Source organism: Nyctereutes procyonoides, unplaced genomic scaffold, assembly GCF_905146905.1.
Source record: "Nyctereutes procyonoides isolate TBG_1078 unplaced genomic scaffold, NYPRO_anot_genome, whole genome shotgun sequence".
Classification (NCBI taxonomy): Eukaryota; Metazoa; Chordata; class Mammalia; order Carnivora; family Canidae; genus Nyctereutes; species Nyctereutes procyonoides.
The window spans coordinates 1,022,339-1,035,203 of record NW_026575120.1 but is presented as its reverse complement, the minus strand read 5'-3'; the positions used below and the strand labels follow the sequence as shown (position 1 = coordinate 1,035,203).

Below are 12,865 nucleotides of genomic sequence, written 5' to 3'. Positions count from 1 at the left end.
GTTAGATGAGAACAGAAAAATGTCTACTAGATTTAGTAATTTGAAGGCTATTGATGATTTTTAAAATGATGTTTCAGTGTAGTCATTAGAGCAAAGACCAGATTGCAATAGCAGAAGATGAAAAAATGAAGACAGTGAGTAAAGGACTCTTTGAAGATGTTTGGCTGTAAAATAGAAAGGAAATGAAATATAGTAGTTGAAGGAGAAACTTTATCATGCTATATTTTGTCAGAAGACTCTGAAGTTAGTAACTGATGGAAAGGGAACTACGTGAACAAACACATGGGATCAGGAGAGTAAATGGTATATTCAAAGTAGTCCACTTTGGGAGTATGTAAGATAGTAGTAATAGAAAAGGCTACAAATGAAGTAGGACTCTTTTGGAAGAATTTGAGGGCTATGGTAAGGATTATATCTCTGCTCCTTTACCTTCCCTTTCCTCCTTCCCTTCTAGAAATATTTATTGAGTACTTACCATGTGCCAAATAACCATATTTAGCCTTAGAATTGGTTATTTGATACTTTTTATCCTCTTTAAATATTTTAAGCTTCATAAGTATAGAGACTATGTAGAAAAGACTTATACAAAAACAGATATGCATTCCATACGTTTAATTGATTTCATACAATGTGGACCTTTTATATTTATTATTAAGTTAGCACAGATTTGATATAACTATGTATTTTTTAGAATATCAAATGGTATTTTTGCATCAAATGCTATAATTTGTCAAACTTATATTTGAGAAGTCATTCATTAAGTAATGCTTAATTTAGAATTTCGTAGTTTGAAAATTTTTCAATTCATTATTTTCTTAATTTTTTCTTCATCATAATATACTCACTGGAAGCCTGCTGGTGGCTTTTTATTTTTTGGAAATAAATTTTATGGTGATTCTTTTCAAGGTATTATAGAACCATCATTTGTAGGAAAACATTCTATTATAAAAAATCTGCACAGGGCATTTAACAACCACAAACATTAGTTAATTTCAAACTGAAACTTTTAAAACATAGTTAAGAACGATCACAAATATCAAGATATTTGTAAAAACTTTTTTTGAAGTGTAGGATTATAAAAAGAAGTATTTACCTCAGAAGAGAAAATGTGTTTCATAGACTGAATAATTAAATCATATATGTTTATCAATGTGGCATATTTAAAAGTTTTATTTATTTATTTATTTATGATAGTCACACACAGAGAGAGAAAGAGAAGCAGAGACATAGGCAGAGGGAGAAGCAGGCCCCATGCACCGGGAGCCCGACATGGGATTCGATCCCGGGTCCCCAGGATCGAGCCCTGGGCCAAAGGCAGGCACCAAACCGCTGGGCCACCCAGGGATCCCCTAGACAGACATATTTAAACCTTAGCATTCATTTACTAGCTTTGAGAACTTTGTTATTTAATCTTTTGTCGCCTCATTTATAAAAAATAAAAATAATAGCAACTTCATTAGACTTTTGAGGATTGAGTGATATTGTTTGTATTTAGTATCATACCAGACACACAGTAAGCACTTAATAAATGTAGGTAGCTGTCCTTGTCATGTCACCATCATCATCATTTGAATTCATAATCATCATTTTTTAAAAAGTCTTTAACAGGAAAAAAGTGGTATACTCTGTAAACATTCGCTTAATATATTTCAAATAAATGTTAATCGAGATATGCATTTATTGATTGATTATAGGTTTGTGTTTGAAATCTAGTAAATTTCTTATTTTACCTACTTAAATAGAACCCAAAAGACAAGTTTCCCTTCTAGAACTAAAATAAGTAATTGATTACTTGCATATAGCTACAAGTATTATTTTTAGTTTTAAAAATATATTGTTAAAAATTTTCAGATGTACATGAAAGTATTAAAAATATAATGAATATCAACTTATAACTGAAAAAATAAAATACATCCTATAGCATTGAAGTCCCTCTTCACCAGAGTTATATTTATATATGTAGTAACTTCATATTAAATAAGGAATTTAGAAAATCAGAAAATCCTTTGAAGAACAATCTTAATGGCTCTTTAGTCTTTATAAAAAAAAAGCTAATAATACTGAACATAGTGACATATCCGGCAGAATGAATATGTCTTTTGTGAATAATTTACCCTGGAAATCTCATAAACCCTACAAAACTCAAGAGTGTGTCTAACTTCCTCTTCTGATAAATTGCTTCTGAACATTGCCTAAGAGCATGTGCATGTACTTTTGTGCCATTTATTTTTCTTCTGATCATACTGCAACATTTCAAATAAGGAGGGTAATAAATATTATTTACAATCTTCTGTTCATTATGGAAAGGTGGATGTCTCTATTAAATAAATGTATTGGAATTAAGGCTAACTGCTGAATTCTTCTTTATAAACCTGTGATTTTAATCACTTGATTACACATTTGTACAAACTGTCTTAGGTAAAGAAAGGATGTTGTTGCTACATAGAGAACAAATCGATCTCCATAAAAATCAGTTTGCTGAGTTTTAGAACGAACTTCTATCCTTTCAATCTTAAAAGTGACTTATATTGCTTAAAAACTAAGAATGTTAAATGGCAAAAACTGCCTTTGTTCTAGTCTTGACTTTGATATACTGTTTACTATAACTATCATTAATTATAAAGAAATAGCCACATTACTATATAGAAAAATTATTGGTTGTCATTATTGTAATGTAGCTGAAATAATATTTACTAGTTCCTAATGCAGCTGTGTTATAGGACTTAATCACATATAAACCTGGAGATAATTTATTGGGCAGACATCAGATATTCAGAGTTTTCAAATCTGAGTAAAGGATACAGCAGTGTTGATTGTGCACTTATTCCAGTATTATAAGACTTATAGTGTTTGAGATCTTCAAGGGTGTGAGGAGGAATCACAAAAAGAAAGTGATCTCAGGTAATTTATCCAGTGATAACACTCTTGTTCCAGAAATTATTCTTAAATACAGGGAAAGAATGGAAAACAGGATGAGGAGCTAGCTCCCTATTGCCATTACCTGCTCTCTTTCATCTCATTTTCTCATTGCCCCCACCCTTCCCCTTCACCCTAGAGAGACCTGGATTTGAATTATAACCAGAGATACTAACATCGTAGAGGTCATGGGTAACATTATAATTAAAACATAATTTTTCTCTGTTGATATTTTATATCCTAGTATGAATATTTAATAAATATCAGTATTTGTGTTTTTAAGCCCAAAGGATGATTAACATGGAGTAAGTTAACTTTATAAATCCAGAAATCCCTGAAGTAAGATAATGATTATGGAAAATATGTGTCCTATTCCACTGATATCATTTGTTGTAACTAGTTTGTAGTACATGAAACAAATACATAACACAAATAAAACCATACCTTAGATCCACATCTCAAAGTTAAAAAATACGTTGTCTTTAAGATATATAAGCTTGGTTAGATGGTTACTGAATTTAGATATACATTACATAAAGTATTTATTATCTAATTCTTTTATATTTGTTTATTACAGTTGTGAAAACATGGAAGTCACTTACCAAACAGGTAGGTTAAAGCTCTTGGTGTACATATGCATGCACATTATATATATGCGTACCCATTTTGGAAAATAGTTTAGCATTATCTACTAAAATTAAAGATAGACATACCCTGTACCTAGCAGTTCTCTTGGATCTCACTTTTGCAACAGTGCATATACATATACCTAGTAAAGTTTAACTTGAATATGCCCTATGATCCAGTAATTTTACACTAGTCTATATACCTAGAGAAACTTGTACATGCATGAAAGGTTCACGGGAATGTTATTAAGTTATTCATAATTGGCCAGAAAGACTATAATATAATATCAATAAGGTAAATAAGTTTTTATATATTCATACAGTGAATACTATACCAAGTAAAAACAAATGAATTATACTGGTGCTTAAGCTAGATGAATCTGGGAAACATAATAACAAGCAAATTCACAAAAACATAAATTATAGTTCCATTATATAAAGTCTAAAACTAGGAAAAAGAAACCATTTAAGGATGGATTCATAGGTGGGAAAACTAAGGAACAATGAATATTAAATTCAAGACAATATTTACCTCTGGGGAGATGGAAGGATATATCAGAAGTGCAAAGAGGCTTCCAAAGTACTGGTATTTTCTATTTTTTAACAATTTCTGACTTTAAATTATATATATGTGTGTGTGTGTGTGTGTGTGTGTGTGTGTGTGTATTCCTTTTGCACTTTTTAAATGTATAACCTTCAATATAAAAAAGATAAAAAACATTAGTATATCATAAAAAAAAAATAGTATGGCATTCTACAGTACTTCCTTAACCAGTTAAAGAGAATCTTCCTGGGACCCCTGGGTGGCTCAGTGGTTGAGCCTCTGCCTCTGGCTTGGGGCTTGATCGTGGAGTTCCAGGATGAAGTCCCACATCAGGCTTCCTGCAGCGAGCTTGCTTCTCCCTCTGCCTATGTCTCTGCCTTCTCTGTTTCTCTCATGAATAAATAAATAAAATCTTAAAAAAAAAAATTCTTCCAAAAGCCTATAATCTATAGCCGCTGATGTTTCTGTTTTGGGTTTTTTTTTTTTAATTTTTAAATTTAAATTCAATTTGCCAACATATAGTGTAACACCCAGTGCTCATCTGATCATCAAGTGTCAAACATGATGTTTTCATGTGAAACTTTAGAAATCCTCTTTAAAATTAGATAGAATACAAATAATGTCTGCTATCACAGCTATTACTCACTGTTTTACTATAAATCTAGGCTAAAGTAGTATAGTAAATTGCTGGGGCTGCTATAACAAATACCAAAGTTTAGGTGGCTTAAATCACAGAAACTTATTTTCTCACAGATATAGAGACTGGAAGTTCAAGATCAAGTTACTGGCAGGATGGGTTTCTTCTGAGGCCTCTCTCAGCTTGAGGATGGTCATTTCTTCCCCGTGTCATCTTCACACATCATTATTCTGTGCGTGTCTCTGTCTTGATGTCTTCTTATAAGGACATCAGTCATATTAGATTGGGACCCACCATAATAACCCCATTTAATAAACTTAATTAATCTTTGTAAAGGCCCTGTCTCTAAATATAGTCATGCTCAGGGGTACTGAGAATTATGCAAATGTAAACTTGAGGTAGACTTAACTCAGGCTCTAACGTGTAGTATGATAAGACAAAAGAAAGAGGTTCTAAGGATTGGGACAATAACTATGAGAGAAAAATATAAAAATGCATAGATTTCAAATTTATTCAAATTTAGTTTTACTAAACTTAGTAAGGTCACTGCTGGTGTTTCTGCATCAACAACAGCAGTTAGAAACTGTGCTATCAAGTATGACACTTCCCACAATTGCAACAAAAACTCTTAGATCTTAGTATACCTAACAGAAGATGTGCAAGATATTATTATATTTTTTAAATAATATAAGTATACAGAAATATATCATGTTCACTGATGATTCATTTGGAACCGTAAGGGCCCAGAATTTTCAGAACAATTCTGAAAAGGATGGAAGGGAAGCAAACAGATGAACATTAGGATGGGAACCATTGGGCCTGTCTCATATTAAGATTAATAATAGAGCTATAATTAAAATAGCATTATATTATTGCAAGAATTTTTTAATTAGATGAAAATAATAGAATATAGAATCCAGAAACAGACCCAGGCATGTATGGGAAGATCTATAAATCACTGGAGGAAAGATTGACCTTTAGGTATTGGAACAGTAGTCTTTCTAACATGGAGCTAAATAAAATTAAATATCAAACTGACCACCATATACAAAAGTAAATTTCAGATGGATTAAGTTCTTACTTTGACAAGCAAAAATTCTGAAATAATAGAAGTAAAATAAAGGATGCAAGAGGTTTCATTAGACAAGACACATATAGCAAAACTCAAAGGAAGTTTTGGAAAATTTTATTAAAGTAAATATCAAAAACTTTGGCATAAAAAGAGTGCCAGCAATATTAAAAGAGATGTGACAAATGGGAGAATATGCTTGCACTATATTAACAGAAAACATTAAATGTACTGTATTCGTATAAAATTCCTGTAAATTGATAAAAAAAAAAAAGGATGATCAGCTCAATATGAAAAAAAAAAGGTAAATGTAGAATGGCTGGTAAGTATATATAAAGAATCTCAAAAAAAAAAAAAAAAGAATCTCAACCTTACTAGTGATTAGGGATATGCAAACTAAGCCAATAATATACTATTTCACACCCATCAGATTATCAGCTTCCAGAAATCTAATACTACCAATAATTAGCAAGGAAGAAGAAGAACCAGGTGAGGGTGTAAATTTGCATATTCACTTTTCAGAGAAATTTAGCAATATCTAATAAATTTGAAAGTGTATATCAAAAAGTCTACTTCTAGAGAAGTATACTAGAGAAATATACCAGTAGTACTGTACACATTTTCTGCAGCATCAAATAATAGCCAGAATAAAAAAAAGAACATAAATGTCAGTCAGTGGAGAAATGAATAAAAGAATTGTGAAATAGGCATATCAAAGGCAAATTACAGGAATACAAAACCACAGTGAATAAATACATTTGAGCTATAGGAATCAACATGAATGAACCTAGAAGACTGAAGATTGAGTAACACAGCAAGTTGCAGACTGGCTCTTCTTAAAGTGCAAACACCTTTTCAGGAGTCCATGAAGTAAAAAATATTTTTATAATAACACTGAGAAGATACTTGTCTCATTACTTTCATTCTCTCACAAGTGTACAGTGTAGTTGTCTAGGCACTACGTGTTGAGTGATGGTATCATCACTGACACCTAATAGAATATATGTTTATACACTTCTACGTTTTAAAGATTTTTCATTTCAGGGTGCCTGGGTGGCTAGTTGTTTGAGCAGCCAGCTCTTAATTTCAACTCAGGACTGATTTAGGGTCCTGAGATCAAGCCTCGCATAGGACATCCTGCTCATGGAGTGTCTGCTTAAGGATTCTCGCCCTCTCCCTCTGCCCCTCCCCATGTTCAGTCTTGCTCGCTTTCTCTTTCTGTCTCTCTCTTTAAAATAAATAGGTCTTAAAAAATTATCATATCTACTTTCACATGCATTAAACACTCATAACCCACATAAACAGTATCTCCTTGGGTTCCATAATAATTTTCAAAAGTATAAAGAGTTACATTTCAGAACTGCTAATATTTTAATGGCTGTGTAGCCATTAAAATGAAATGAATATTTGGCAGGAAAATATGCCCATGAAGTATTAAGTGTAAAGAGTATGTTATAAAACAATATGTAGAAAATAATATTTGCAGCAACAACAAAAATGCTGTGTAATTATGCCTAGAGGAAGAATCAGACTAAAAGGATTTAAGTAAAACTTTCAATTATGGTTCATACCTGGATTATAATTAGCTTTTATTTTCAGTACTTGCTAATTTTCCTATAATGTATATATATTAACTATATAAGACAAAATTGTATTTATTTAAGACAATTCTATAAATCTTTTACAAGGCAACTATAATTCTAGGAAAATGAGTTTGACCCAGCAAATATTTATTTAGCACCAACTTGCAATACTACAAGTTAACTTTGATGCTAACCACCCAGAGTTAGTGTCAGACTCCACAGATGTACAGGCACAGTCCATACCAACACTGCCCTTATTTCAGATGCCAGCTACAAGTTCAAGGGTCCTCAGGCCACCCATGTTTCTGACCAACTAGCTACAAATCCAAGAGGCTCCCATAATTCCCCTTTAAATTCAGTACTTTGCTAGACTGATTAAAAATTCAGGCACGTTTATATTTATAATTAACAATTTGTAATTATTTTAAGGGACACAAACAGGACTAGCCACATAAAGAGACTCTGAGGACAGGTATAGGAAGATTCCAAACACAGACCTTCCATGCCCTCTCCCCATGGAGAGGTGTGTCACCCTTCCTGGCATGTCAGTATACTTACCAACTTGAAATCTCCACTGAGCTTGGGTATTGAGTTGTTATTGAGGGTTTCACTATATATATATAATTGAACTCAATCTCCAGTCTCTTTCCCTACCCCTCCCCAGAGGTAGGGAGAGTTCAGAGCCCCAATCCTCTAATCCCATGGTTGTTCTTTCTGGTGATCGGTAACCTGTCCTGGGGCATTCCATAACCTAAGTGTGATTCAGGGATATAGAGTCTTCCAGGAACCAGGGGCAAAGGCCAGTCAAATTATTTATTATTACACCACCACCACATGTAAGAGACATATGACGGGCTGGGAATGGGGAAAGAAATTCCCAGTCTGAGTGGAAATACAGATTTTAATACATTTTAAAACTTCTTAAAGCGAACAGAAGACAAAGATCAGTGTGTGTTAATTAGATAATCCAGACCAGAAGAAGCCAAATTATTACTAAAATAAACTGCTTAGTCAGTAAGGATCTGGCGAATAGTAGTTGTGTAACCCTGGGTGAGTTCTTATCCTCTTTAAATCTCAATAAAATATGCATAATGAGGATTGTTTTTTAAAACTAAATGAGAGATTGTATTAGCCCATTGTTAAACACATAGAGGGCACTCAGTCATAGGGTAGCTATGATTCTTTTGGTTGTAAACTGTAGTCGAGTTCAAGATAGAAGAGATGAAGTTGAATACATAGAAATAGTTAAAGTGGAGAAAGAAGTTAAGATTTATATAATAGATATGGTATATGTTAAAGTATATAAAATATATGCAGAATGTTCTTTTTAATCTGCTCTAACAAAAATATTTGAGTTTATTATTGTTTAAGCAGTAAATAATCTAGTTTCTCATCATTATTCATACCTGAATTCTTACCTCTGTACTATTGCTACTCTAATCAGACACTACTGATTGATAGCATCTGTTACTTGGAGTGCAGAGATAGATAGCATTATGAAGGAAATGAAAGCACAGTTCACAGATGGGCTTCAGGGAATCCATAAACTCCCTAAAAATACCTCTCCTGCTTTTGGCATTACAGGATTTCCTTATTTGCCTGTCAGACAACTTTGTAATAAAAAAAAAAAGGAAAGAAAAAAAATGGTTTATAATGTCACAGAACATTTTTAGATACAACCACATCAGGAAGGGTTTGTCTAAAGTGCTTCTCAAACTGGAATGTGCAAAAAAAAATCCCCCAGAGTTCTTGTTAAAAATACATATTCTGGTTCAGTAGATCTGAGATAGGAACTGAAATTCTGCTTTTCTAACAAGTTCTCAGGTTATGCCTGGGTTATTGGGGAACCTCACATTGAGTAATAAGAATCAGTTCTGGAAATAGAAATGGTTTCTAGTGTTTTTCAGTGGTTACTTAGCAAACTACCTTTCTTATTTCAACTTATTTCAATTTATCTCATCAAATCCTTATGAATTTTTCTTCACAATTAGCCAAAATATAATTTTCAGATAATTATTTTGTACTTAGTGTGCACAATAAATTCAAAATTCCTTTCGTATCTGAGCAATGATTCAAATGTTTAATTTTTCCAAAATAGTTTCCCAAACTGCTGTGGTAAATTTTGATTTAAAACAAAAAAGACTGACTAAGCAATTGAAGTCTGTATTCTTTATTGAATATTTAAGTTAAAATTAAAAAAAAAAGGAAATAGTTATCACAATCACTCAATACCCTTGCACTTGTACTTCATCTGATGTCAGCATTCTTTGAGTCACCACCAAAATATTCTTTATTCTTTCTCAATTTGATCTTCTGTTCATTTACTTCCTCTACAAAACTCCCTAAACCCAAGAGGGCTACAGAAAAGAGACAGCATGTGAAGCTAGGTCATCATCTCTGACCTTGATAAGGAAATCCAACATTACTTAACACTTTCATGAAACTATCCTTTTCTAACTGGTTTCTGAACTTAAACTTACTGTTTTATCTTAATTTTATCATTTTATATGTATTCCTCCAGTTGCTAAATTTATCTGAAATTTTTGGTAGCTCTAATTGAATTCAATGTTGCTTCTTTATAATTTATGTTTGGACTATGGGCAAATACTGGGTTTTGTGGTTAAACGAACCACACATATAGAATAGAATAAATATAACCATATCTCAGGTCTTTTAAGTGGAGAATTTTTTGTATAAGGCATTAAAAATTTTTTTATCTCTTTTATAAGTAAGTAGTTTACCTGTTAATCAATGTTATGATACCTTATGTTATAGGAATTAAATCAAATGCTCTCAGAAACACCACCAGTTTGGAAAGGATCATCAAAGCTTTTTCGTAATCTTAAAGAAAAAGGCAAGTTAACTTTAGTAGTTATACATTTTGAAATGGACGTTATATTATTTATACTCTTTATATATATTTTCCTTATATTTAAAATTGTTTTACAGTTACATATGTGTATATATGTGTGTGTGCATAGAGAAAAAACTGACAAGAAAAATACCAAAATATTAATGATTGTTTCTGGGTAGCAGGATTAAAGGTGGTTCTTATTTTTATATATATATTCATGTCTTTCAAATATTTTAGAAGAAAATGAACTTTTACTTTTTAAATGAACTGTTATAGCTACAAAAAATTATTTTTCAATCATTGAGCAGTATAGGATATATTTACTTACAGAAAGCATTTTTCAGGGCACTTGAGTGGCTCAGTTGGTTAAGCATCTGGCTCTTGTCCTAGGATTGAGCCCCACCCACATCAGGCTTCCTACTCAGCGGGGAGTCTGCCTCTGCATGTTGGATGCGTCTTTTGGTCACCCAATTTGAATATGTTTCTTTTCAAAATAACATGCACTGCAAAATCCACTTTTTCGACCTACTGTATGATCCATATTTATGTTTCTAAGCTCAGTCTTAATTCATACATTTCCTTGCAATGAGATTATATAGCTTTATTGCAGTTTTCTTTTACACTCTATTTTTCGTACATATTTATAGAAAAGACTAATTAATAAAATCTCTTTAATCTTAAAAAGGAATTTTTCTTGTAAATAAACTTTTTAATATTCTCAACTATGAGTATACGAAATAAAATGTATAAAAGAAATTATATAGTTAGCTTTTTCATTTTCATCGATTTTAATGGATATTGGTTTAAATATAATTATATATACTCTAGCATGAAAACAAATATTTTAAAGGAGTAGTTATAATCCATGTATTTTATCTGAGTAGAATTAGAAATTCAGATTGCTTCTACCTTTTTCACATGGAGTCTGAAAGGAGTAAACACCTTACCTTTTACTGTAGGCTTTTTATAAGTAGGTTTTTAAAATCTTTGTGAAATCAGGGCCATGGAATCTTTAAAGCTCTTAGAAGTTTTTTCCTGGAAGTTGTCTTTAAAGATTGTCATTCAAGTCTTAGAGTGGGATGATAGGATCAGGAAAATTCAAAGCTCAGAAAGATAAGTTAGCAAATTTAAAAATATTTAGTTAACACCTCTCATGGGAAAATACAAATTGGATCAAGTATAATCTGAGAAAAATAAATGTGTGGTTCTTTGTATTCAAAGAAAGGGTTAAATATGGCAACCCTAGGTTTAGGCTTGCCCTAATCTTTGTGTTACATGCATATTTGCAAGTTTTTTGGGGGAAATGATCTATTCAGTGCTATCCCACAGAATTACCTGTAGTGATGAAAATGTTCTATTTCTGTATTGTCTCCCATAGTAGCCACTAGCCAGATGTGGGCTTTTAAGCATCTGAAATGTGGCTACTGTAACTTAGGAACTGAATTTTTTATCATATTTAATTTTACTTGTTTTAAATTTAGATAGCCACATGTGACCAATGAGCTATTGAAAATTAATTTACAAATGAATTTTATCTGCTTAAAATATTACCCAGCAAGAAAATGTTATGCAGCTTTACAAAAAAGTAATTGATATGCAACATTTTTGAAGACATATATTACATAAACATAGTTATAACAGCCAACTGTAATGTATCATGATATAGGAACTAAATATGTTTTTAAGGAACTTCCCTTAGAACATTTTTTATTGCATTTTTAAAAGAAACCTAGTTGACATCTTTCTTACCCTCTTTCTCTAAAGATCACAACATTACTATATGCTTAGCATATGTATTTTTATTTTATTTTGATCTTGAGTGGCCTTAAATTGGAAGGTCAGTCTAATAGTTTTCCATTTTTGTAATTGGAGAGCATTAAGAATCTAGACAGTTCATGTCTAGTAATATTTTCTCTTTTCCTTGATCATTTTTATTAAATTATATCCTGAGTTTAACTTTGTTTTCCTTGTCTGTGGATTATACTACCCCAGAGACTATTTGGTCCTACAGACAAGTACCTGCCATGATAACTATGATTAGTACTCTAACTGTTAAATAATTATTCACTGAGGGAAATCTTGAGTCAATTAACAAATAAAAGATACATAGTGGTTATTAAACTTCTTTATACCAACCAGCATCTCTTTTGTATTCCATCAGGTTAGTTAGAACAACAGTCAGTGAGATGGATTGTAGTGACATAGAGCCCTTTTTCTAATCCTGTTTTCCTTCTCTCCTTTTTTCCTCCTTTCTTGTTTTCTTGTTTCCTTCCTTCCTCCCTTCCTCCCTCTCTCTCCTTCCTTCCTTACTTCCTTCCTTTCCTTCCTTTCCTTCCTTTCCTTCCTTCCTTCCTTCTTGAGGGATCCTATGGAACCTAGGTATTGTATCTTTATATACATTGACCATTCCAGAATCTTTCTCCCATAACATTCATGGCAGTCAACCAGAACTATCTGTCCATAGGTCACAATATTGTAGTATAAACAAAAGAAGGGAATGCTTTCAGAGCCTCTAGCCAGTTCCCTTCAAGTCTTCTGACAAACTGCCTGACAGTGACTCCTTTCTTTGTTCTGTAACAAAGAGGGGGTAGCCTAAAAGAACATCAGGTAAAATGGAGTTTCAAGGTTTATGATCT

The 12,865-nt window shown here is 32.2% G+C and overlaps 1 protein-coding gene across 2 annotated transcripts in view; it reads left to right on the top strand.

Moving 5' to 3' along the window:
* MICU3 (mitochondrial calcium uptake family member 3) overlaps positions 1-12,865 on the top strand; it is a 95,217-nt gene that overhangs the window by 40,714 nt on the left and 41,638 nt on the right. For both annotated transcript variants that reach the window (XM_055335399.1, XM_055335398.1), the window contains exons 3-4: positions 3,494-3,525; positions 10,151-10,229. In XM_055335399.1, coding sequence (XP_055191374.1) covers positions 3,494-3,525; positions 10,151-10,229 — 111 coding nt within the window. The remainder of the gene's footprint in view (positions 1-3,493; positions 3,526-10,150; positions 10,230-12,865) is intronic.